The 27,868-nt window shown below is 40.5% G+C and overlaps 1 protein-coding gene across 3 annotated transcripts in view; it reads left to right on the forward strand.

Annotated features, from left to right (window-relative positions):
- The window catches only part of PEX3 (peroxisomal biogenesis factor 3), a 988,587-nt gene that overhangs the window by 133,892 nt on the left and 826,827 nt on the right, over positions 1 to 27,868 (forward strand). For all 3 annotated transcript variants that reach the window (XM_044060125.1, XM_044060118.1, XM_044060109.1), the window contains exon 2: positions 22,099 to 22,230. In XM_044060125.1, the coding sequence (XP_043916060.1) occupies positions 22,099 to 22,230 (132 nt within the window). The remainder of the gene's footprint in view (positions 1 to 22,098; positions 22,231 to 27,868) is intronic.

Genomic DNA, 27,868 nt, shown 5'->3' on the forward strand with positions numbered 1-27,868 from the left:
CAGACATTTATAGTTAGTTGGAAGCAACGGATGCCTCAGATCATTCAGTATCTCAGTGAAGAGCTGGTTTTAGTGCTCAGGTGATAGCAAACATTATAGAGTTAGCAAGTCTGCATCTAGCCTGTGCTGTAAAATACAGAAGTACTAGAAATTCAAAGTGCATAAAATCACATTCACAAAAGCAAAAAAAAAAAAACAAAAAAAACCCCAGTTTGAATAAACCAGCAATTCACCAGCAATTCCTAGCTTAGAAGGGTGAAGGCCACACTCTTCCACCACAAGAGACTAGCCCACAAGCCTTCCTAATGTAAAACAACTGGTTTTAGAACCCAGGTGCTTAAGTCAGAATTAAAACACTTCAGAAAAGACAGACACAATAGGCCTTCAGCCAGCAATTTCCAGATTCAAAGGTTGTAGGTTATCCTCTCCTGCCACAAGAGTTTAGACCGTGAATCCTGCCAATGTAAAGTAACTGGTTTGGAACCCAAGTGCTTAAACCAGAAAAGACACTTAGAGTGACAGGCACAATAGGCCTTCACTAGCTATTCCCAGCTCAGAAGGGTGTAGGCCACATTCTACCACCACGAGAGTATAGACCACAACTTTCCCAATGTAAAATAACTGGTTTAGAGACCAAGTGCTAAGATACTTTCAGAGTAACAGACACAATGTTCCTTCAACCAGCAATTCTCAGTTTGGAAGAATGTAGGCTGTCTTCTCCTGCCACAAGAGTTTAGACCACAATTCTTCCCAATGTAAAATTATTGGTTTGGAACCCAAGTTCTTAAACCAAAACAAAGACACTTAGAACAATGGGCACAATAAGCATTTACTCAGCAATTCCCAGCTCAGAAGGGCAGAGGCCACTGTCTCCTCCCACAAGAGTATAGGCTGCAAACCTTAGAGTAAAGTAACTGGCCTGCAGCCCAAGTCCTTAAACCAAACTTACAGACTTGAGTATCAATTACTATTTAATCAGGCAACTAGCAGGTAGTAATAAATGCAGCAGAATTAATGCAATTGAACACTTTAAAAACAAGCAACAAAAGCAATAATAAAGTAGGGAAAAAATCCATACAGTAAAAGAAGCTGAGTAAAGTGTTTTTTGTAATAGGGCTACTAACAAGTGTCAAATACAGCAGAATAAATGCATTTAAACACTTTTAAGAACAAGCAGCAAAAGCAAAATAAAGTAAAAAAGTAGGAAGCAACAAAAATTCAGCAAAAGCAGCTGAAAACTTTTTTTAAGTAGAAAAGGGGGAAACAGAAGATAATTCAAGGTAAGAAAATAAGGGTGTGGGCCTTCCCAAGTGATTTCACTGTACCCCACAAAATGAAGTGATGTGATGGGACTGAGATGAGTGTACAATATCAGATTTATAGTAGAGGTGGGCAACTCAAAAGCCACCAAGTTTTAAGAAAGCAACAACAGTTGGGTAGGTGAGAAAAATAAAAAATGGAGACAGAATCATAACAGAAAAAGAAAGCATAGTAACAAGCAGATGGGATTACTTTACGAGTGGAAGCAGTGATAAATTCAACCAATAAATAAATGCAGCACAGGAATATAAAATATCACTTAAACAGAGTAAGAGCAAAAAAAAAAAAATCCGGGTATGGTAGAAGAACTAGAGATTATAGTAGAGATGAACAGAAGACTAAGGGGAAGAGAAGAGTATAATAATTAATTTAAAATAGGGAAGTTGATGATCTAAGAGGCAAAAGATGAAACACTTACTGGTTTGAATGTACCCAGGCCAGACAGACAGGCATTGGAGAGGGTAAGCAGATAGCGAAAGGCACATGGGATCATATTTTTTTGAAATTGTGATGTGCTGAGTAAGTGATGAAAGTAAGAGTTACTAAGGAAACTTGCTCCATTGATAGGAAATATGTCAAAAAATACAGTTCTTTTTAAGATACAGGAGACAGACTGATTTACTTTATCCAATAGAAATTTCTGTCAGTTGCCACTTGGTGAAATATAGATAAAAAATAAATAAAATTAAAATGTGACAACACTGCATCCCCTTCTTACATACTCATTTGTTGATCATCTGAATGCTTAACATGGAAGAAAGCAGTAAAACTGAAGATATACTTCTGGCTGAACATCGATTGTTGTATGGTTTGGAAGGGAATTAACATGCTTGTGTTTACACTTGTGAGTAAACAGGTTAGCAGGGGTGGTGGTTGTCATCAGCTGTGATACCTTTTTGTTTTTAACAATCAAGGAAATTAAAATTGCATTTTTATTTTATTCCTTTAACTGTGTAATTCTACTGGTTGTGTCCCTTTTTGGATATAAATCAAAAGCGCTGCCTGGTTAAGCAACCTGCTTGTGATTACATAATCAGAAAATAAAGTTGGAAGGAATCATGATCTGTACCCTTGCTTCTAAGCAGCAGCTTAACAGCTTACAGCCTTAGTTTCCCAGCAAGTTTTCAGAAATCCTTTGGGTTCTGCACCCAAATGTTCTTCAATTTATTATTGCTGTGTACTGTAACCAATTAGTTAATATGGTTAAGAACAGATTAGAGAGCTATTCAAGCTCTGTATTGTTCACCCTCAGAAATTACAAAGGTCCTTTCAAAGTATACTAGCTCAGAGTAGCAAGGGCAGTACCAGAAAAATATACCATTTTTTGTAAAATGGGTGGTGATTAAAGTGGTCAGTGAAAGTGGAAAATGTTATCTACTGGGCAATATGGCCTTTACATAAACCCTTTATTGACTCAGTCTAAGACAGTATGCTTGGAAGTTGATTTGGATCAGAAACCAGTTGGGAAAAGGATTAAACTGCTCAGTATCACCAACCATTTTCAGTCAAGCATGTCCTAATGCATGTCAAAAATCACAGAGTACAAAAAAGTTTAGTCTGCTAAGAGTAGAGGTCAAAATGCAGTAGTCCAATACATTAGAAGTGTAAGTGGATTATAAAGGGCATTAGCATAGTCTATAGAAAACCAACGGACTGTAAGCAAGATTGCCAGGCTCATTTTAACAGCCTGCAACTAGACTACCTGGAATATGTCTAACTAGCAGTAATAATGTCTCCAGCTCATGTAACTGGCCTTAGACAAAGTACAGTGTATGTGGATACATGCACACACATGTTCAAGACAGCTAACATATGGATGGAGTGCAGCATGGTTTTCTTGATTCCAGTACAGAGAGTGTACTTGTTCTTTTATGGATGTATTTCGTTAGGACATGCAGGAACACATCTCTGTTATGCATTTATTCATGAGCTTGTGTGCTGGACTTGCTCAAAGAGTCTGCCATTAAATTGTGCTCTAAGGGAGTGTAAACTGTAAACTACCTAAACAGTCACTTGATACTGGACAGCTAGACCCGAGACCTGAAGAAATAGTCCTCATCGGTTTTGAAAATTTAGAGGGGCCCAGGAGGAAACCGGGAAGGAAAAGCATGAAGATCTAAAAGCAGGGCCCTCATCTCCTTTACGATGATGTTATCTGACCTCTGATGCAGAGGCCAGAGACCCTGAACCATGAGAACCAAAGGAGGCTCCATCCCCTGTTTGAGGCATCTGTAAAAATGTATTGAGTCTGGAGTAGAGCTTGGAATAGCAGACCCAGGTTGAGAATGAGTTGATGACTTCAATACTGAAGCTCAAGCTTGAGACAAGGGAGGAAGGGGACTGGAAGCCCAGGGGGGGTGGCGATGTTGAACCTACACTGGCCTGAGATATGACTGCAGCTTTCTCATATGGAGCCTTGCCAGAGGCAGCATGGGAATGGTGAAGGCCATGACCCCAAGGACCCTGAGAAAGTCCCTGGCCATGACTGGCACCAGAAGAAGATGAGACTAGCAAAGGAAATAAAAGACAGGGCCTTGGGGGTAGGCAGGGATGCCAGCAAATAAGGAAACCATGATCCTCGGAAGGGATCAGAGCTGAATTTTGAAAGTTTATGGTGAACCCCAGACTCTAACAGGAAATAAGTAAACTAGAGATAGTAAAACAGAGCCTGTTAAGAGGAAGCTTCAATGAGCAGATAGTCTGGGTAGGGAAAGATTTTAACTCCTCTCATCCTGCAAAAAGCAATTGCAGGAGCAAGGCATTTGGTGAATACCCTTCAAACCGTAGAGCAGCCAGTGGGTAAAGCAAAGAACTTAAAATGCAAGAACAGCGAAACATAAACATTTCCTGAAAAGGGGATGGATGGGGATCTGAAGGTAGGCATCCAAAGAGAGAGATCCAAAGAGAGACCAGAAAGGCCTGGGGAAGAGGAGGAGGAAATAAGGTTTGAAGAGATAACATCCTAAAGGAAGGAATCTAAAAAAAGGTGTTGAGCTGTGAAAGGTCCAGAACTGGTCTCCAGGTGCCCTCTTTCATGCGAACCAGAAACATTCTGGAGTGAAAAACCCTCCCTACCTGGAGCAGAGGAACAGCATGAATAATACCCTGGCCTAAAAGAGAATAAAGCACCTGTGGGGAAAATGAAGGAAGCCATTCCCAAGAATTTGAGGGATGCCTAAAAAGGAGGATGAGGTTTCCAAACCATGAAATACCCCTGGCAGATAAGACAGGACCCAAGACTTTGTGATTCTCAACCAGCTTGGAAGGGACAGGGAAAGACAAAGGGATAAAGGGCTAGCATCCATTAGAGATGAGCTGGACTTCACATCCAGGTGTGCACACTAATCTGGAATCTGTTCAGTGCCGTGCACCGACCATCACAGACAATTGTCTCGGCACACTTTTTTTTGTCAATGTCATAATTGTCTGCAAATGGGCATTTGCAATCGACTACTGACATTGATTTGCTCTGCTACAATGCTTAGTTACCTTTTATCCTTTCTCATCATTTATGCTTCCTGATGCCAGCCTTCTCTGCCTGCTTTCTTGAACACAAATTAATCTGGAACTATGCATTTCTAAGGATGCTTTGACTGATACATTGTTATTACTTTGAAGAGTAATAAATGTATGTGATGATGTCAATTTTCACCTTATGCTCACTTTTGGGTTCGGATCTGACTTGGCTGTTACTAAAGCTCATGATCACAAACTTTGCTCTTTGGCATGTCTCCTTTACCCTGAATGCACCTTATGCATTACTTCAGATCTTGTTTGCCACTTTGCGAAGAACGTTGGTCGCTTTGTGCTCTTGGGTGAAGATAAATGTTTTTCGATATTAATACATATATTTTATTATCGTTCTACCTTCTGAGTCTCCTTAAACCCATTTTACTACCTTTTAGGTTTACTATCTTTGCTGGTAGGCCCGTTCACTCCCTTTGTAGCACTTCGCTATATATTCTACTACCATTGCTGGTAGTTGCTCCCGTTTTCCTCTGTCTTAAACAAAAACTAAATGTCTTCTTCCTATTTTAGTGCATATGTGCTCCGTGTGTGCGAGTGTATTTTTGGTACTGTCCTGTTTTGTTTACAATGGCCAACAAGTCAGAAAAGCCCTTGGGCTTTAAGAAATGTATAAAATGTGGCAAGAAAATGCCTCTCAGTGACTCGCACACTGTGTGTGGATTGTTTGTGAGCATTACGTCTTCAAGAGGAATGTAGCATTTGTACCAGCTTCAACCAGAGGGTCTTGTTTGACTATAAAAACAAATGAATGTTAAAAGGTCTACTTCCCTTTTCTGAAGCTATTGCTGGTTCTGACTCTGCGTCTGATAGTAATCCAAACATCAAAAATGTCACTCATTGACTCCGAAAGATTCCTTGGAGCCATCAAGCAAAAAGCATAAATTACCAGATCCATCAGGGCTTTCAGATCCCGAGTACTTCTAGGGCTGGTTCATACAAATCTTCAGAGCGGTCAGGTCCTACAGCTCTGACGAGGTCAGATTGGACAGGGAGTCTGGCCTTCGTTGAAATTATTTCCCCCCTGCAGATGTAGGCATAGGTCTCCAGTCTTATCTTCTCAATCCACCGGAAGCCTCTCAGCTGATGGCATTGATAGAGTGGTACAAAGGCTCCTAAGTACAACAGCACTGGCCAAGCTTTTGCTAGATCTGATCCCTCGGGCTTCATATCCAACCAAGCATCCTACCTCGATTACTGTTCCTCCTCTGACTTTCATCCAAGCTTCGCAGTTGAGAGATTTGAACATGCAGATCCATCCAGCATCTGATCAGAGGACTTCTCATTCGGATCTTATGTTTGCCTCGAGCTCCTCTGCTCTGTTGGAGCTGGAGGACTCTCAGAGCTGTTTTGCACTGGTCAGTTTGGGGATCCGGGTATCGACTGAGAGGCTTTCAGATTGGTCCCTGATCCTCGGGGCTTTGGCTCAGGTGAGTTTGACTCCGGCTTCATCTTCGGATATTGTCTTCTGGATCCAAGGGGGTCACAACTCTGAGTGCTTCTTTGTCTGATCCAGAGGCCCACTTGGTTCTGGAGCAAACTGCTTTTGGGGCTCAGAAGAGGGCTATGGCTTCTGCAGACTCTTGGACCAAGTCTTCTTTGGATCTACAGATCCCCCTTGTTTGGCCAGAGTGTCTTCCTTCTGTGCCACCTCTTCCACAGGGACAACATGAACCTAGACTTCAGGATACCACAACTGGTACCCCCGCTTCTTCCAAAACCTCCTCAGAGTATCCCATCAAGGAAGTCCCTAGGAAGAGGACATGCAAGAGGAAGCATTTGGACTCAACTGACTAGTCCATCACCTCTGATTCTGACATCAATGAGGGAGAAGAATCCCCATGGTCACCTCCTGAAGATGTCTCCTTTTGAAGACATCCTTGAATTATTGAATCAGAGAGGTGAGTGGGGTACAGCAATTATATGGGCCTATATTAGAAGACCAAAGAGGCGTTTCAGCGAACGCCTCTTCAGTGACACATAAGAGTGAAACACTAAAGTGGGAACGATCGTAACAGTGATTTCTTTCCCTGGGAAATAAATTGCTTAGCCAGCCTTGTAAGTTTTCCATTTTCCCCACTGTACTGCGATCTCGGAGTTGGTATATTTAGTTGGGGAGCGGGGGACATAGCCCCCCACATCGGGGAGTTTGGGGGGTGTGAAGACCTCTGGTCAGTTTTGTTTGAAAGTGTGTTTGTGTGTTTTTGGTACTAGTGATTTCTTTCCCAGGGAAAGCTATCGCTGTTATGATCATTCACGTTTTAATGTGTTCGCACTGTGTCGCTGAAGAGGCGTTTGCTGAAACGTCTCTTCGGTCTTCTAATATAGACCCCAATTATATTACCTCCCCTAATATGTTCCCATAGGAGGACAAATCCCTAATTAAAGATGATCAGTTTCATTGTTTAAATATTGACTTTTTTAAACTTAGATGGTTATTAGGATACATTTACAAACCGATGTAACATAGCCTTAAATAAGTGCGGGTGCACAAAAGAACAAAAATAGGGAGAGAATGTTTACTTAGAAGTGGCTCATGGTTCATGGGTTCGTGGGTAAATACTAAGCTATCAGTCTGCAGACTATTGCAAGCATAGCCAATAACCAGATGCTAGAATCAAACTGTGTACCTTGTTTCTGCAAGGTAAAGGCCTTAATCATCATGCCAACCCTGCCCCCTCCTCCCCAAAAAAGATTTGCAGCCCAGCCAGGCAGGAGCTGAAGCTACAGTCTTGTAATCTGCACTTAGATGTGTTATCCATTGCGACACTGGTCCCAGTAAATATGAGTGCTTAGGTTCATGGCTAAGTACAAGGCTAGTTGCCCTTGTGGGTAATTTTAAGCTACTTTAATTTCACTTTCAAAGGTGAGACTCAAACCCTCTACCTCATGTCAGTTAACCATTATACCAACCACCAACCCTTTGATAGGTAAAGGAGTGACATTTATTAGTTTAGTGATGTAGTTATGAGTATATGGGCACACCAGCAGAATTATTATGTTTACCAATTGACAGCAACATTTTGTCTGATGATACAAGCCACTGGGTTGGTACATGGTGGCTTAGGGGATGCCTGTTTATGGGTTATGATCAATTCCACAAAAAAATCCAGTACCACACAAACCTCTAAACTATTCAAAATCAAATACAGCGTGAATGCTGTCTTAGATTTGTGACTGTTAACCAAGCAGAGCAAATTAACATTTGCCATTGAAGAAAAAAAAAGTTGCAGCACTTCATTTTTTTTAATTATGTAGTGCATGGGAAGTAACATTTAAAATTTAACTTGTAAATGCAAGAGGTAGATGACTAAGACTCCGAGTGCACACGGTAAAACTACTGCATACTATCTAGTACACATAAAAGCAGATATTTCAGTTAAATCCTTTTCTTGTAATGTATTCCCTTATTTAAGCCTTATAAAAGTCTTCCCATCTAATTGCAGATACAAGTGGTTCTGTGCCATATATTTGGAGTCACAAAGTACCATATATTCCCCTGATAGACTATGAACAGTACCTCTCAACCTCAGAGCAAGAAATATGGACAAAGATATAAGGAGTGTATCTGTAACTTCACACCACCGCCCCCCCCCCCCTCTCAGAGGATGCGGACAACTATGCAAAACAGTATGCCAGTGCAGTATACAAATACATGTACAACTACATGGACTCAGCCATACCCAACAGAACTAAAACCTGCTCCTCAAGGAAACACAGACCTCTTTGGTGGACATCCTTTATCAACGGGCTTTACAACAAAAGGAAGAAACTGTTGTCCAAGGGTAAAAAGGAACAAATTCCAAACTGGAAAAACTCCCTCCTTGGCCTCAACAAGTAAATTAGATCACTAATGAAAAACTCCAAAGTCAATTATGATCAAAACTAGCCTCCGAAAACAAAGGGAATCACAAACCCTTCTTCAATAACATCAGGAACCTCCATGGCAAAGCCCAGGTTTGTTCCGAATTAGTACTTAAATTAGTACTTAACAGTATCACCTACACTGATCCTGTTGACTTAGCCAACCTGCTAGCAGATAGGTTCAGTGCAAACTTCAGCCCCCTGTCCCCCCAAAAGCCCTTTTGACATCCCTGATACTTGTCCCGCACCTCACATCTATGTGGATTAAGTGTTAAAGTCCCTATCCAAGGAAAATAACACAGCTTCCATGGGACCTGATAGTATTCCAGGCTGTATTCTGCACCATCTCCAGCAAGAACTGGCTTCGCCATTGAGCACCCTATTCAACCACAGCCGAAGTACAGGCTTCATCCCAGCAGACTGGAGAATTACCATTGTCATCCCTTTGCACAAAGGTGGTGCCACTACTGACCCTGGAAACTTATCACCCCATTAGCTTGACAAGTCTGCTCTGTAAAGCCATAGAGCATATTACTATGGATCTCATAAAAAGGACATAGCCATTCTCCAAGCACTTGACCCACCCAGTTCAGATTTGTCAAGGGGCAGATCTTGGCTACTGAACCTGGTTGACTTCTTTGAGACTGTCACTAAGGCCCTGGATGAAGGCAAGTCAGTACATACATCTTACCTTGACTTGGCCAAGGCCTTTGACACAATCCCTCACTCGGGCATCATCAAAAAGTCAACACAACTTGACATAAATCTCTATCTCATCAGGTGGGTGGCCAACTGTGTCACCGACAGGTCCCTCAAGGTCAAAATAATAATGATCCTAAATAAAAGTGGGACAAAGGCCCACAAATAGGGAGAATTTGTAAATATTGCTCTTACAAACTTATAAACTTTATAGAGTAACAGATTTTGCATTAGTGTGAATTAAGTAATTTGCCAGAAAAGCACAATTTTATGAAGAACAGACCAAAAAGATGAGGCAAAAATGTGGACATTCTGCGAAAGTATGTACAGTTGAGAGGTGTGCTACCAACTGCTACTTACATTAAAACGTTTTAGAATGGCCGTTCATTGTGGTTACTATAGAAATGAGCCACAATGAATGATCAGATGTAAAAGTTGTAATAAAAGGAGCAGTTGGAAACACAACTCTGAACCCCTTAGAGCAAAAAATCCGGACTAAGCCATAAATAAAAGTGGGGCAAAAGTCCAGAAATAGGGACAATTATTAAACATTGCTCTTACAAACCTAGAAAGTTGATAGAAAAATAGGTTTTGCGTTAACATTAATTTTCTGTAGGGTATGAAGTATGAAACTCAAATGTCTGTCATTATTTTCTGACTTCCATCGTTAGTGATTTGCCCCTGTTTTGCCAGGAAACCACAAACTTATGAAAAACGGGCCAAAATTATGAGGCAGAAATCTGTATATTCTGTGAAAATCTGTACAGTTGAGAGGTAATCACTTGTAAAAGGGACTCCTTGCCATGACGCTCATCCTCTTAGAGCAAGAAAGATGAACAAGAGCAAAACCACAGTGCCAAAAAACACGAACTACTAAAAACATGAATGGCACTGGGAAGCAATAAGGACCAGCTCAGAAGCTTAACTACTATTATATAAAATATACCGGACAGCCGAAAAACAGAGGAAGCACTATTTGAGTGTTTTTATGTTTTTAGGCTCTCCGGCATATTTTATAAAATAGCAATTAAGCTTCTGAGCTGGTCCTTACTGCTTCTGAGTGTCGTTCATATTTTTATTATGAACATAGAGCAGTGTTTTGCTTGGAAGTGCTTTCCAACTGATACTGAGAGTAAACGATTGCTTTTTAAAACGATAGTTCATTATTGTTACTATAGAAATGAACCACAAAGAGTGATCATTCTAAAAAGTAAACTTTTAATATAAGGAGCTGTTGGTAAGCTGCAGGAACTCTCTGCCCATAAGCTGGTGTACTGATTCAGCAGTATACCTGTCAGCCTCATACCTCATAGTGCAAGACATTCTGCCAAAACCCAAGGCAGCCCTTCCAGCACTGCTACAGCTGTCAGCCTCATACAGCAAGAAATCCGGACAAAGCCTAAGGCAGCCCTTTGGCTGCTGATATACCTCTCAGCCTCTTACAGCAAGAAATCCGGACATACCCTAAAATAACACAGGGAACAAGAATAGGGACAGTTTGTACCTATTGACCTTAAAAGTAGAAAGTTGCTTCCTGCCAATACCAGCAAGATGTGATTTTACCGGTATACTGTATCGGCAGCCCTTCTGCTGCTGATGTATATGTCAGCTGTAAATCCGGACAAAACCTAAAACCATGGAGGGGAAAACAGCTACAATACATATAGATTTTAAATATTGACCTTACAAATTTAGAAACTTGCTGGAATAACACAAATATGTCTTGAAACCAATCTGCAAGAGCCGGGAAAAGCAGAGACAGATCATTCGTAATTGTAAGAGTAAAACGATCGATTCTTGATGCAAGTAGAGGAAGTACATCAGTAAATAGAAAAAAAAACTTAACAAAAAAATAAATAAATACCACAACTCAGGATATTACATAAAGTTCGCAGATTGATCAGCTGCACAGTTATTACCTAGGTACAGACTATATGAGCAGAGACACAGCCAAGTTGGAATGGTAAGTCCTGGTAGGAACTTGAAACCTAAGGGTAGTTGACACTGGGAACCCAAACAGGATTGAAATCAAAGCTATACAGGATGTTTAAATGAAAAATGACACTGTGGGTGGGAATGGGAGTGACGTAGTAAAATGGGTGTTAATATAGTGAGCTGTAATTTGGACCCGAATTTTAAACATTGGGATTGTCCCTTTAACATACATTTAATATGTGCCTTTGCATTAAAAACACTAAGAAAAGGAAATCAGAAGTACTTCTGTGTTTAAATGCACACACACACGCTTTTGTGCACATGCACTTTATACACATGTACAGAAACACATACACACACATACTATATATATATATATATATATATATATATATATATATATATATATATATATATATATATAATGTGTGTGTGTGTGTGCAGTATGTGTGCATACAATGAATTATTTATAATAAACAACATAGTATAGTTAAGCATTATTAATGCATACAATCTAGTAAATGTTTTTTCAGTCATTTATTTGGTCACTGTCTCACATTGGCTATGTGTTGCACAATCTTGGTCAAGGTCTCTTTAGGTCAGTAATTTTTTTCTTTGTATTGCTAAGTGCATTTAATAATTATTATTATCTTTGCCAATGTAGCCTAAGTTGTGGCTGAAAATGGTCCTGGGACCAGCTCACTTTTCTGGTTACCAAAGTATAAATAAATATGAAATTTAAAAAAAGGTGGGTGAACATGACAGAAATAATTGAGGCACTAGTAAAGCACATTTTAAGTCTGCATCATTCATGAGAGAGAAAAACTTCACACTGAAAGCATTGGGAAGTAGCAGACAAAGTTCTACTTCTTGTCACTTGCAAATATACAGCAAGGATAATTTACTGCAGTGAGAGTTTTCACACTTCAGCATGAATGTGAGAGTGAGGGTTTGTCAAGTCTTTTAAGACTACAAAAGATTCCTCTTACAAAAACCTGTTATTTATATAGTTTCTTTTGCTGCAAGTAGCTAACAGCTGTTTATAGCATAGGTTTCATAGGTAGGTACTAGGCTATTAGCCCTAGGGCCTATATAAGCCTAGCCCAAAAGGTACCTTGGCTTTCGCCATCCAAGAAAATAATTTTCCTGTGCCACTGTCGAGCAGAGCCACAGAAGTGATCCCCGGGGTGAATTTCCTATTTCCCATCCAATTGTCAAGATTTTTCTTCAAGAGTGCTAATGAGGAACTTTGTTTGATATAGATAGGTAGTTTGTTCCAGAGTATCTCTGGGACAGGAATCTATCCCTCCAGCATCTTCTGTTTATTGTGGTGACCAGGTTTAAGTCCCTAGAGCATGTCCAACAGCTCTGGGTTTGACATAACTTTGTATGTTAGGCAGAGATCGCCTCTGAGTAGGCGATATGCGATGGAGTAAAGCTGGAGTTTTTTTGAGACTGTCTGTGTAGGGCATTTGTTTGAGGCCGGTAATCATCTTTGGGAGGTGTTTCTGTGGCCTTTCCAGTTATTGTAGATGTCTTGTGAGGTACATACCAAAAGGGGCATTGTACTCTATAATGGGTCTAATGAATGACGAGTAGAGGGGGACAATGACCTCTTTTTTTTCCTAGATGAGAAACCTTTTGTGATGAGGTGTGCCACGTAGAAGGATTTCCTGACTACTGTGGCAATGTGATTATCAAAGGAAGAGACTACTGTCCACCTGTGTCCCAAGGTCTCTTATCACACTTTCAGTGGTCAGTAGACTACCGCCTATGTGGTAGTTCATGGGTACAGAGTTTTTACCAAAGGGGATACAATGCACTTTTTGGTATTGAGCTTCAGGCCATGGCTTTGACACCAGGCATCTATCTTAGTGAGGCTCTTTTGTAGGATGCCCACATCGTTAGCAGTTTCGATTGTGGCTCCTAGTTTGCAGTCATCTGTGAACTTTGTTAGCCAAAGACCTTCTGTGTTAGCCCGTACTTCAGAGAAGTAGATACCAAACAGGAGAGAACCCAGGACTGAACCCTGCTGTACTGCACTTGTCACTGGTCTGAAGTCGGATTTGGAGTCTGCTACTTTCACAGTGTGGGTTCTGTCAGTGAGCCGTTTGGCAACCCATCTTGTGACGTAGGGATTTATACCTAGTTTAGTGAGTTTATCTATAATTCCAGAGTGGGGGATGGTGTTGAAAGCCTTGGCAAGATCTGGATAGGCTGTGTGAACCACCTTACCCTCGTCTACAGCTTTGGTTACTGCTTCAAAGAAGTCTATCAGGTTTAGGAGAAATGATCTGCCTTTCACAAACCCGAACTGGGGTAGGGTCCAGAGTTTGGAGATTAGCAATGTCTTTGCAAGTTCCATGATGATACATTCTATGGCCTTGCAGATCAGGCTCGTCAGGCTAATGGGGCGGTAGTTCCCAGGGTCCGTTGTGGCTCCCCCCTTTGTGGAGTGGGATAACAGTTGCGCGCCATTCAGTGGGCACAAATCCTGAGGTGAGGCTATGATTGAACATGGTACTTAGGTGGGGTGCCACTTTGTTCTGTAGTTCATGTAGAATGCAGCCTGGGAGCTCTTTCAGACACATAAATGAGGCTCAGTCAGGTAAACATAGAAGCAGCTCTGTTACAGAAGGTGTGTTTATGACATTGCTTCACAGTCCTGCCATTATATCTTAATGGTGTGAGAAAACAGCACCACTTCCTTATGTCTAGCATGAGTCATATAAAGAGGACTTTAAGTGTATTCTGGGAAGAAGGAATGAAAGCAAGAAAACAAGATCACATTACCAAGGCAGGCCCAATCATCTGCCATTTTGAGAGAAACATATTAAAATTGTAAAAGAAGCACTTGGGAGTGATTTTGAGGCATTAAAATAGCTCAAAAACAACGATACAATGACAAAAATATATGTTTTTTGAGTTCTAAGGTGGAGTTTTCCTTTAATGCAAGCTTTTACATGAGAGTTCTCCAGCAGAGCCTTCTGGTATGATGGCCTCAAAAGGTGTGTCCTGTGGACTACCAAATTAGCATCTCTCAGTGCATTTATCATAATGGAAATTATGATAGTTTCACTCATTATCATCATTATCATGTTATCATTATGATAATATAATAAATATCACAATTATCATCATTATCATAATATTCACTCAGCTTATTAGGCCGGGGTATTCTTTTTCCCAAGCCTCCGAGGATTCTGCAGTATTGTTTACATATTATTAATACTTGTTTATTTCAGAGTTTATTTCAGTATTTCTTGCACTGAGTTCCACTTTGCACCTTGTATATATGTATATTTACTTTCTTGTCTTGTTCTTAATAGTTGCATATATATCATTTGTCTTGTTCTTAATAGTTGTATGTATGTCATTTATGTAATTTATACTTGGAGAGTCACTGAAACCAGAGTCAAAGTCCTTGTATGCGTGCATACTTGGTCAATAAATGTGATTCTGATTCTGATGATGACTAGGCATATAATCCAACTTGCTGTGCTGACTATTCATATGTGACTAACAACAGGAGTATAATCTCACCCACTGCCATACATTAATGCATGATGGTCATGAGTTAGTCTCAGTCTGTGCCCCTGACCACCAGATGATATGGCAAGGAGGGGTTGGCCTTAAGAACATACAGCAGATGTGCATTGCTTCCTCGGTTAATAGCCTGCACCTACTACACCTAAATAAGCTTTACACTAAACAATTGCAAATCCGTTATAATCACGGTCTCCCAAAGATTTCATATACCTCAGACTGAGCCCACTGCTTTCCAGTTTAATCTTGCAAACATTATGTTAAATGCAACCAATATTATTGTGCATGCAACCACACACAGTAACTTCCAGGAGGAGTTAGAGGTCTTTCCTTTGCTCAACACCTGGCTCCATATATTTACAGTAATGCTACAACCAGTTGTACCACTGTAGCCCATTAAGAGCAGAATTCCTGTTTACCTTTACAGCAAGCCAACTGCGATATAAGAGTGTGGCTACAATGGGTAGTGTTCAAAAGACAGAACCCAGCAGTTGTTGCTGTATATGCTTGATAGACATTTCCTTAAAGTAATAAATAAACCACCACCCACAATTATTTAAAATTGATTAACAAAATTCTTTACTAAACAAAATTAAGCAGTGCTTTTAGTAAAATTAAATGTACATCATTTACTTGCACAAATAATTACTAGATAAATGGGTTTAAATAGAAGGTGGCTTAAAAAGGAATGGTAAGCTAAATTTTCTCTGGACTTGGCCCTGTGAGTAGCTAAAAACATATTTAATTTCACTCATTTTCTTACTTGCAGCTCCATACACCACTTGCACAATTTCATAAGCAATTTGTCTTCCAGCATGGACTCTGTCCAGGAATGCAGCACACGTTTAATACTTAGTAGAGTAGCTGAAATTAAAACTGGTTCGCTAATGTTCTTTGTGTATTTACAAATACTCTAAGTAGTGTTCCATGTTTGTCTTCAGTTTGAATTTGAGGTTTTACCAGCTGCATTGGCATAATAGGATAAACCTTGACCACAACTGCGGTGACTTGAGTTGGAGTAGCAGCCCAGGCACCGGCTAAAGCTGGCAAGGAGAAAAGAGTAGTCGCAGGACATTGCCAGCATGCCTGTCTTCTGGGGTATGGAGGTATGTGCCAGGGGTTCATGGTGCCATGGTAGAGTCACCAGTGAAGACCAGAGACAACACTGGACTGCTGGCGTCGGAAGTTGCAGAACAGTCAATTGCAAAAGTGAGTGCCACACTATTGCTGACGCTTATTGTATAACACATCCTGGGTTCGTTATTGGGCATACAGTATGAAGTTATGGCCAATAAAGGAAAAAATCCTGATGGTTGCGTTATTGACAGCTTCTCTTGTCAGCTGTAACCTCTAGTAAAGGAAGAATGAATGGGCCAGTTGACCAAAAGTAGTGCTCTTGACCTGAAGTAGCTTTAAGCATTGGAACTGTACACCTATTTGAGAAGCCAGTTTCACTCTCTTAGCAGATCTGCTGCATTTTCACTGAAAGTAGTTGCGTATTTTACATGGGTAAATATGCTTATATTAGACTAATGACCACTGGGGCCTTTGTAAGCCTAACTATGCAACCCAACTGTATCCCATAGGTTATTACCCCTTATAGGTTATTTTAAGGGTATGTATGTTTGTTGGGGCATGACTTAACAGCTGCCACTGTTCATCAGAGACACTGGTATCAGACCTGGGTTGAATTTCCGATTTCTCATCCCGTAGTTTAGGTTGCATGTGAATTGGTTAGGGAAAGGCTCTGCTTCACATGGATGGGAAGCCTGTTCCAGAGAATGGGAATTTTCTGAGATGTGTACCTGTCCCTCCAACATGTCCTGTTCAAGTCTCAAGCAAAGTTTAAATCCTTAGATTTAGTACTGGTGATGTTTGTTTTGCAGCTATGCAAAAAGTTCATTAGAGCAGGATCAAAGGATGCCATGAATGCCAGGCATAAATCATCTCTCAGCAATCTGTAGGAAGTAGAGTATAGAGACAGGGCTTTGAGGTGATCTGCATAGGAAACCATTCACATTTTATATGCTGCAAGGTTTGCTGGAAGATTTTTTTTTTTTTTTTTTTGTATGAAAAAAATAATTGCATTAACTGTGGATAACCTAGCTTTAGATATTATACTGTAAGAAAATTGCAAACTTCAATATGCCTGACACATTTTCTTCTGAGAATTGGTTAAATTTGGTTCAGGATAGTACTACTTCTGTACAGATGGATACCAGTAGTCTTTTCTTCAGCATCTTCTTCCATCTCAGCAGTCATCCTAAACCTATTAGCTCTGGGATTGGGGTGGATATTTTGGTGGGGCTTTACAGTGGGCAAACGTTAGGATGTCTGGACATCATTGAAGCTTTGCCTTCACACCAGCTTACTTGGAAAACAGAATAGTCCTATTAACCCTCCAGGCTTTCCACCAGCTCCAGTAGCATGGGGGGTAATGGCTTGACTGTGGTCTAGGTGACTCGAGTTGGTGGCCATGCTCATCTTAGGGGAAAGCAAAGCAGAGTGGGATGCATACAGATACAGCTCTTTGGAGGAGAGAGTGTTCTTGTGATGCACATTCTTGGGGAATGACTTTATGCCTACAAAGCCATTGCCTCATGGTAGCCTTCATTAGTGATTTATATGGAAGCATGCACTTGCATAGTGAAGGTGTTATGGTTTCTCCTATAAGGAATATGGGTAGGTCATACAAATGTCATCATTGCTAGAATGCTGGCAGGAGCACAAGCAACATTCGTGATTACTTGTGTAATGGTCTCACCAGATGGCTTTCACTCCTGTATTGCACTAGAGTGATTACCTGGTGTGGAGGAATGAACAGGTAGTCTAACTGTGGCAGGCATGGGGAGCAAAAAGCACCTAGGAAAAAAAAAAACTTTCCATTGAGAATTGTAATTGCAAGTTTTCCAGTGACAGTTGTAATCACATAGATGGAGAATGTCAAAATTGTGTGGTATATTAAGAAGCAAGGGAGAACTCAGTCCTATACCTTATGCTAGGAAGCCATGCATGTATGAGAGTGGGTGTTATTAACTTGACAATTTTTTGGTTGCTGTCCATATTTCAGGGGAGTACAGCTCTTTGAAGGACAAGCTGAGCAGGTGCCTGCTACCACTCTTAGCATTCCTTCACTTCCTCAGTGACCAGAAAGATCTTCTAAAAATGGGGAATCCCTACTGTGATCTGTTTGCATTCTTGACTGGATCAAAGTTCTGGGACATTTTCCCCTCATTCCATCACTGGTGAAGCCCAGAAGGATGTTGTAACCCAAAAATGTCCAACTAGGCTCCCAACACTTTTTTATCCATTTCCTCTGATGACATTGAGGGTTAATAGAGCTATTCACTTCTCTGTTTTAAGAAATCTTTTTCAGAAGACCACAGAAAAACTACTTTCCCATCTAATGGTCAGTTCTTGCTTGCAGCATACTGCTTGGGTTCTCAACTTCTGGTAGTTTCAAGTAACCTTGCTTTTTTCAAGTGGAGTGGTCTTTCCAGAAAAAAATCAGCATGAGGAAAATTTTAGTGACGAATACTTTTCTTAATATTGACTACCTCTAAGGGCCTAAACCCATTTTCTGTACAAGCTCCTGCAATACTAGGCCACCTAGCAGTGAATTTTGATATTGATTTGAGCTATTCTTCAGTTATAGTTAATTTAGCTGCTGTCTTTATCTTTCACAAAAGTCATGACAGTATTTCCTTAGTTTTCATGGAAATTTTCCAAAGCCTTTCTACTGTAACATTAAAGAAACCTAACCACAATTAACAGTTCATTTGCTTTTTCCAAGCAGTAAACTTTTTCTTTTTAACAATTAGATTCACTCCAGCTTTGTATAAATATACCATTGCCTTGACCACACATAGTCTTTGACGTACTATATAACCTGTTGCATCTAACTTTCTTTCTCTGTTAGTAACTTCTCTGTTAGTAACTTCTGCTTAAACTAACCCCCTAAACCCTCAGCTCTGCTACTATAGCCCCCTCCTTTATCTCCCCCCTCCCATTCTCCACACTATCTTTTTTTCTCCCCACTTCCTATCAATGTCTATACATTGTCCTTTTTTTGAACAATGATTATCTTTTTGTTTTTGCTCTCATATGTAGTACATTTTGACCACTGATATCAGTGCAACCCTTAATGGTCATCATTTTTCTTTTGTTTTTCTCTTTATAATTAATTTCGTATTTTCGTATTTGCATTGTTGTTTTTAATAGTTTTTGTCCTGCATGTTTACCTTTGCTTATGTTTGCTGGGAGTCTTTCCCCTTGGGCCTCCACTGAAAATGGGTTGCTTACCATCAATGCAATTCAAATATCTAATAACCTTTTCTTTTTACAGTTATTTTGTATTGTGATTATTATTTAATATTTGTATATTGTCACTTTATCTTTACTTATGTTTGCTGGGGCTTTTCCCCTCGGGTCTCCACTGAAAATGGATTTGTTTTCAAATTTAGTAGTTAACAGATGTGAAATAAATAAAAAAATGCTCAATTCCTTCCCTCAAATTTCACTCCTCCTCCTCCTCCTCAACATTATTTTGCATGTATTTTTCCCACAAGTTCTACTTCTATATAATTTGCTCCTTCCATTTTCTAAAGATGCCACTTAGTGTTTTTTTCTCTCTCACAAAATTCAGTACTGCAGTTACTTTTGGTTTAAATTTTGATTTCTGTGTTCTATTTTCTTTTCAGCCAGTAGCATGGAACTTATTAAGACCTTACTATGTCTGAGCAATTGAGATCCAATATTCCAGCTCAAAAGAATAATTTGCTTCTCCAACATTTCCAGAAAAAATCCGTTGTAGGAAATTTTTCAAATCTCCCAACTTGTTACATTGCCAAAACATATTCCTAGTTACTTTACTTTTTCCCATCACCACTCCAGCATTTGCTGTCTGCTGGAGGAAAAATTCTCTGAAGTCAGTTTGGGGAATAAAAATAGCCATGCAAACACTTCCAAGTAAAAATGATGTAACTTATGGACTTTTCATACTTGGGAGCTGTGTAGATGTCATCCATTTGTCCCTTTGTATATTGTCATTCCTTTCCCTCATCAGTTTTTTTCTAACCATGTTTGATTGCATGGTAACTGTGTCAATCATTCAGTATTTTATATGCCATTTTAACAGCAACTTCTGTTCTATGCTCAACTAAAAACTCAGAGCATACTGTGCTAAAAATTTCTTGCCTCAAACCTGCAGTCCACACTTCTGCTTGGCCACATACCGGTCTGTTATCTTTCCCATTCTAGTTCTTTGTCCTGAAAACCTTGGCTCCTTTGCTAATTTTCTTAAATAGGCTTTATTACTGAGGCATCATTACTGAGGCATCTTCTACAAGATCTAGTATCACCTTGTAACTTCTACACTATTTGACATAGGCTCCATTTGAGCAAGCTACAATGTTGTTGTGTCTTTCGGCTTTTCCCGGTTAGGGGTCGCCAGAGCGGAACTCCGGTCCGCTAATGATTAACAGTAGATTTTTATGTGCCGAGTTGCCGGCCCTGACGCACAACCTTCAACGAAGGTACGCCCATTCACGCATGTCTCCACACAGAAGGTGCTCTAGCTGAGAATCGAACAGGACAACGTCTTTCTGTGAGGCGACAACGCTACCGCAGCACCACCACCGCAGTTACAATGGCAGGTTTAAAATATCTTACTTCAAAAATACTTTTGCAGTTATTATTCCAGGAAGAGGTAATACAGAACTTTGTATTCTTTCTGACGGAACTTCATATTTTTATTTTTTTTTAATTTTTTTCCTGTCAATGAGACAGTTAATCCCCTTCCTCAGTGCTATTAGCACTGAGGAAGGAGAAACCCGAAAGCTTTGCTGCAATAAATTTTGGCGATTTTACGTAACTGTGTTCTTTTTTATCTTGGACTTTGGATTTTGCTTATTGAACACAGTGCACCACAGTGTTTCTCTTTTACTGGACAGAGACAGTTAATCTCAGAACTTATTTTATTCCTAAAGTTGCAGGTGAGTTAAATTTATACTAGTGAACACCTCTGCCTGTTTCCTTTCTGGCTTTCTGTAAGCATGTGTAATGCTTGCTGTACTACGTGAGTGTTAACTGTCAGCTAAGAAGCTGTATTTAAAACTAAATCCATAAGAAAAGGCCCACATCTTTTAGTTTCCTTTTCTCCCAAGTATTTGGAACATAAGGTTTAAAACCTACCCTTGTGAGGTGCTTACTTTTTTCTATGTGAAATGTGCCAGAATTTGCTAAACCTGTCTCTATCAGACCTATAGCTACCTTGGTAGCCTTATTCAAGAGTGCAGTCCTTTGCATGGGTAGTGGCTACATAGTGTCCACAAAATACCTTGGCAAGGCATTATAAACATAATCTTCTCTCCAGATCCATATCTGAAGTTGGGGATTGTCTTATAATAGGTATGATAACATTTTAGTACATCTTAAATGGAGGGCTTAGGATTCTATCCTGTGAGTTGCAGAGGATGGACTCACTTATGTACCTAGCATAACAGCAGATTTGTAGGAGTGGGTTCATCCTCTAATATCCCTGCCCACTTTCCCAGTCCTTGACCGAGATTGTCTTGTAAGTCATACTTTCACTTTAGCACTGCTAACTGCTTATTTGGAGAATTAGAACAGTATAAAAACTAGAAATGTAAAAACCAAGCTGGCCACACCAGATACTGAACGTAATCCAATTTAATTAAGCGCTTTTGTCTTACTCAATTTCAGCCTTCCTCAGAATAAAACCATTTTACAAAATCACACATTATATACCCAAGTCTCCTCCCCTTGTTAATTAAATCAACATCATATGGAACTGATGTTGATATAATTAACAAGGGGAGGAGACCTGGGTATATAATGTGTGATTTTGTAAAATGGTTTTTATTCTGAGCTTAATTGAAAATTGGATTACGTTCAGTATCTGGTGTGGCCGGCTTGTTTTTTACATTTCCAGTTTTTATACGAGTTGTGTGTTTGTGGTTACAGAATTAGAACAGTATATTTCATTGTGGAGTAAGACGAATATGCCAAGCTACCTGGGAGAATTTGGATTGAGAAACAGTTCAGTTGCCTGCACCATTAAACCTGTGAGTTGCAGGGCATCGGCCCACTTTTACAGATCTAGCATTATGGTAAATACTTGATTTTCATTTATACTTATTTATGAAACTACATTATCTCACTGATGCATTGTTGACTTTTGTATTTCAGGAGTATATGTTTTGGGAAAATATGCACAGAAGAAAATTAGAGACATGCAAGAACGAGAAGCAGCAGAATATATTGCTCAAGCACGGCGGCAGTATCATTTTGAGAGCAATCAACGGACTTGTAACATGACAGGTAGTGTGAAGTCTGAGCACTCTTCAAAGAACCTGTATGTTGAACTGGTTTATGTGCATAAGTGAAGTATTAGGTACCATCTCCCGGGTCCTATCTCAGCTAAGAATTTACCTCCGCTATTGCAAACCTGTAGTGTAATATTCCGTTTTTTTTTTTTTTTTTAAGGAGGCGATGTCATGTAGTCTCTTCATTTTTTTTTTTTTTTTTTTTTTTTGCCTATGGATTGCAATTAATAAAGGCTAACGGTAGTGAAATACGATGGCCACTTTACGTGAAGCTGCTGCATATATCTTTGCATACATAAATGTATTCTGCTGTATGCCATTTCAAATGGTTTGTATTTGTCTTTGAACTGTGGTCTTGTTTTTCCTGTAAATTTGAAAGGTTGTGCTATACATCGGGTAAGGGTAATCACAGCAGTCCACTGTGCTTTGTTTACCAGTTCTTTTGTACTTCTAATATGGATTGCTTGTAACTGCGGCACTAAGTGTGTTAGTAAATATGGAGTGATTTGTTTCTTCAAAAAATAAATAAGTAAAGGTATTCCATGTATTAATTTGATTATTTATATGTAGTGGTGTCGAGCTTGAAAGCATTTGCTCCTTGTAGGAAGTCTTTGTTCCTTAGAGAGACATATTCGTAATATAGAGTGTAACGATATTTAAAAGTAAGTGAATGAAGGCTGGTGACATACCGAATTAGTATTTAGCAGCTGGATGTCCGTCTTCATTGTTGTTGTGTTGTTGTTGCAGTTTAGTACTGGGCAAAGAGAACCAACATACCCAGTGATTGATGGAGGAAGGCAAATTACAGGTATCCTTGCATGCTGTGCTTCTGTTCCTCAGTGGCACTAAAATCCTGTGGGTATTATCTTTAGCTTCCTATGGATTTTGTGAACCTATGCCCACTGTCTCACTGTCAGTGTGCATATCGTCAGCCATGTAGTAAGTGACCCTATCAGGAGACAAACCACTCTGTTTGTTAAGGTTTGGTTGTATTGTTACAGGAGTGAAGGGCAGCCTGTGATGGTGGAAGCTGACATTAACAGACTTGTGCTGAGTATCCTTTATCATACTTTTTTATTGCAAGACCTTTTATATGTCTAAATTTACAAAATATTCAAGACTGGTGTATAGGGGGCCTGTAAGAGTTATTCCTATGTCCAGCACTATTTCCTTTTTCTTCATCCATTGTTCTAAGACCACTGCTCCTTTCTGCTGTTAGCAACAGCCTGATCCAAATAGTTTTCACTTTCCCATTCTGCTCTTTTTACACCTCTCATTGAGAGGAGAATTCCTCTGCGTCTCCTACATTAGGTTTTTGTCGTATTTATCATTTGGTTTAAAATTCTTTTTTGTCAGTTTTCATCTTGGCTTTAAATTCCTATAGCACACATGCTTCTGGGATGGAAATCCCTGGGGAAGATAAAAATTAAGTGCTTTATTTGTTTAGACCCAGAGCATGATGCATGATTAGTTTTGTTGCCATTTGTAACATGACTGCTGAAAAGGTCAGTAAAATGAGTCGCTTTCTTTCAAATGTTTGGTAATGGAGACCTCACACCATATCTGAGGTGTAGGGGGGAGACACTGAAATAAACTGTATGAAGAGAAGCATGAAGAGACTAAGCTCTCCTCCGTTTCTCCTCCCTTTCTTCTTATCCCTCCCTTGCCCTGCAGGTACTGAGGTCTTTTCAGCCTTTGGGCACACCTGCTTTACGTTTTGCTGCTGGCAGTACCAGTTGCTGCCCAAACTCTTCCTCTTGCCATTCTTTTGTTTTTTTGAGCCTTGCTGGCAACAGTACTGTGCTTGTTCAGAACCCATAGGCTGTTAATGTAGAGGTTATGGACCACTTGGAGTGTCACTTCTTTATTGTGATTTGATTATAATGGCAGCAGTCCAGGTCTTTGCAGTTATTGCTGCCCTAGGAACTTAATGTATGGTGTTTGTGTTACCTGCTCTGGCTTGATGTAAATTGACACTAATTTTCCATAGCACATTCCTTAGGCTTTTCAGGTTCAAATGTATTACAACCTCCTGGCAGCAGCCTTTAAATGCCTTCATCCTCAGTTGCTGGGATCTCCATTGGTCTTGGATGGTTCCTGTTTTTTCTGTGTCATCTTTAGATTTAGTGTCTGCTAACCATCAGGCCCTTCCCATTTATCAACCGTTTGCTCCCTGTACTACACTTGGTTCTGGGGCGACAGCTGATCAATAGACTGTTATCCAGACAGCCATGATGGGTGGGTGCTTTTTCCCCTAGCCTTTACCTTGTCTGATGTTCATAAACTCCCTCAATGCCTCTCATCTCAGCTTGGTGGGCACAGGCATCTTTTAACTCCTATAAGGAGGCAGTCATGTGTTTAGTCAGGCTGTCTTCCCTTCCCTCCCCCACAGAGGATGAGCCATTGCAAGCCACTAATTTCTACATTCATGCTCTGGCTTCTCCATTGCCTGAGTCACTACTCATTCTTGGGTTGACTAGTTAGGGCTTTATCCATCTATACCACAGAACCGGCTATCTCAGACACTTATTGATCATTTACATCTGTGGTTCATGATATCTGAACCTTGAAATCCATCTTTAACTGGCAGCTATTTTGTTGCACACATACCAACATTAGTCTAGTCTAGGTTCCAACCTCAGAGAGGGCATTCCTGAGTTCATATCTTGTATCATGTTCCCACATAACGTCCTTATTTCAAATCTTTCTCGCATTTCAAGAGGTTTGCTGTGATTCCGATATACCTGGCATCTGGCCCAGCATCAGTCCCTAGTATTGGATGTTCTTCGTGTTTCAGTGTTGCAGTCATTACATTTGGGGTTATCTGCTTGCAGGTAGCCCTCAGTCTGCCTGATTGACAAAGTCTTGGGTCCTGCGTCGGTTGCTGTCCTTCTTCCATGACGTCAGGTCGTCAGGGGTATAAAACATACAGCCGACGCCATTGCATCAGTCTTTCTTGCCGTGCGGTGCCCAAAGCAGAAGCAGTTCGCAAGTGCCGGTCAGCCGACTCCTGAAATTTTCGTTTTCAAGTTTCAGAACCGAAGTCTTCAACTAAAGCTAAGTACCCTGTTGGGGAAACTTTTTCTTGCTCCTTACCGATGTCAGTAAAAGTTAATAATTGCATTACTTGTGGAAAGCAAATACCTCATAAAGATTTTCATTCGTACTGTATTCCTTGCCTAGGCCCTGACAACGACGTACCTTGCTGTTGGTTTTGTGCTTTATTTAATCAGCGCAGTATCCATCTTATGTATATTTACGCCTCTAAATATTTCGGTTCTCATTTTAATTATCCAGAAATGTCATCGGTTAGCTATCTGACAACCGGGATTCCGAAAAAATGCAAAGATAAAGACAGAGACAGGCGCCGAGGTCCAAAACTGCCGACATTGCTTCTCCTAAGCCAGTCGCCAGTTCGCAGGTACTCAGTGAGGCACTTTTGCAGCCCCTGATACCTGCTACATCTGATTCGCAGGCCTCTACTGAGATGCTTCAACTATGGAACCCATGGATGTCTCTACCTTGGATGGGTCCGGAGCTGCTGTGCAGGCACCGGCTTCTGAGGGTGTATTCAGGCCTACGGACTTTCATATTAAACTGACGCCTTCTTTTTTTATTAGGCCTAAATCTCGAACCATGCCTAAAAAAACGACGCCCAGATCACATGCTCCGGCCTCTATGCCTAAAAAACAAGTGATAAGAATGGCTGAAGATCTAATAACTCTAATCAGGGGTAGCCAAACCCCCCCCCCCCTTTCTAAGAGGCCTAGGACTGAAGTGATTTATGAATCTTCTGACCAGGATTCTGTTTTTTCTAATTCTTCTGATGATCTGGATTTGCCCTTATCTACTTATGAGGATTCTGATGCAGAGGACTCAATTCCCTCTGCTTCCCCTCCGGAGGATTTTTCTTTTGGGGAAACCTTACATACTCTAAGGGAGCATTTCTACTGGGAAAGCCAGGATTTTTCTGATTCAAAAAAGAGGCTTAGGGATTTCTTACTCCTACCTCAGCATAGGCCTTTAGCTATTCCTCCTGTACTAGACATTGCTGATGATGCCTTTTCGGAATCTACTTTGGCCCCTGATTCCTTGCCTCCTGCTCCCAGAAAACCAGACAGATACTACAGGGTTTCTGAGTCACACAAGTTTCTTTTTAAAAATCCTATTGCGGATCCAGAGACTATTTCACAACTGCCCAAGGGCATTAAGGCTTCTACTGCTAAAAATCCTACCCCTTCTGATAGAGACTCCAGGGTCCTGGATAGATGGGGTAAGAAGGTTTACACTTCTGCCACCTTGGCCATTAGGGCTTTAAACTGCCAGTTTCATATGTTAAAGTATCAGCAACATGTTATTGGATTGCTTAAACAGAAAATGATGCTGAATGTTCTTCGTGTTTCACTGTTGCAGTCATTACATTTGGGTAATCTGCTGGCAGGTTGCCCTCAGTCAGCCTGAATTCCAAAGTCTTGAGTCCTGCGTCGGTTGCTGTCTCCTCTTCCATGACATCAGGTCATCAGGGGTATAAAACATGCAGCCGATGCCATTTTCTTTAGTCTTTCTTGCTGCGCAGTGCCCGAAGCAGAAGCATTTCACAAGTGCCAGTTGTCCGATTACTGAAATATTCGAGTTTGAGTTTCAGAACTGAAGTCTTCACTAAAGCTAAGTACCCCGTTGGGGAAACTTTTTTCTTGTTTTTTACCGATGTCAGAAAAAGTTAATAATTGTATTACTTGTGGGAAGCAAATATCTCATAAGAATTTCCATTTATGCTGTATTCCTTGCCTAGGCCCTGATCACAACGTGCCTGGCTGTTGGCTTTGTGCTAGATTTAACCAACGCACTATTAAGTGTCGGTATATTTTTGCATCAAAGTATTTTGGAAACAGATTTAACTACCCAGAAATGTCGTCGGATAGTAATTCGACTACTGGAGGACATAAAAAAACACAAAGAAATGGACAGAGAAAGGCAGTCGAGATCCAAAACCGATGAAGCTTCTCCTAAGCCAGTCGCCGGTTCGCCGGTACTCATTGAGGCGCTTTCGCAGCCCCTGATACCAGCTACCTTTGAGTCGCAGGCCTCTACCGACACCCATGTGGAGTCTGGCATGCCGCAAGATACTCAAGGTATTGGACCGACGGATATATCTCCCATGGATGGGTCCAGAGCCGCTGAGCAGGCACTGGCTTCTGAGGGTGTAGTCAGACCTCAACATTTGTATATCAAACCGACAAAAGCTGCAAAACCAAAGACAAAAGCAACTTCTAAAACTAAAAAAACGACGCATGAGCCACGTGCACAGGCCTGTATGCCTAAAAAACAGATTATCAAAATGGTTGAAGACCTTATTACCTTGATCAGGGGTACCCATCCCCCTCCTGATAAGAGGCCTAGGCAAGACGCTGATTATGAATCTTCAGATCAGGTTTCTATTTCTTCTGATTCTGCTTTTGATCAGGAATTATCTGTGCCTCCCTATGAGGATTCTGATGCTGAGGAGTCTATTCCATCTGCATCTCCTCCTGAGGATTATTCATTTGGAGAAACCTTGCATACTTTGTGGGAGCATTTTCACTGGGAGAGTCAAAACTTCTCAGAATCAAAAAAGAGGCACAGGGATTTCCTTC

Source organism: Protopterus annectens, chromosome 1.part0, assembly GCF_019279795.1.
Source record: "Protopterus annectens isolate FY-2018-M chromosome 1.part0, PAN1.0, whole genome shotgun sequence".
NCBI lineage: Eukaryota > Metazoa > Chordata > Ceratodontiformes > Protopteridae > Protopterus > Protopterus annectens.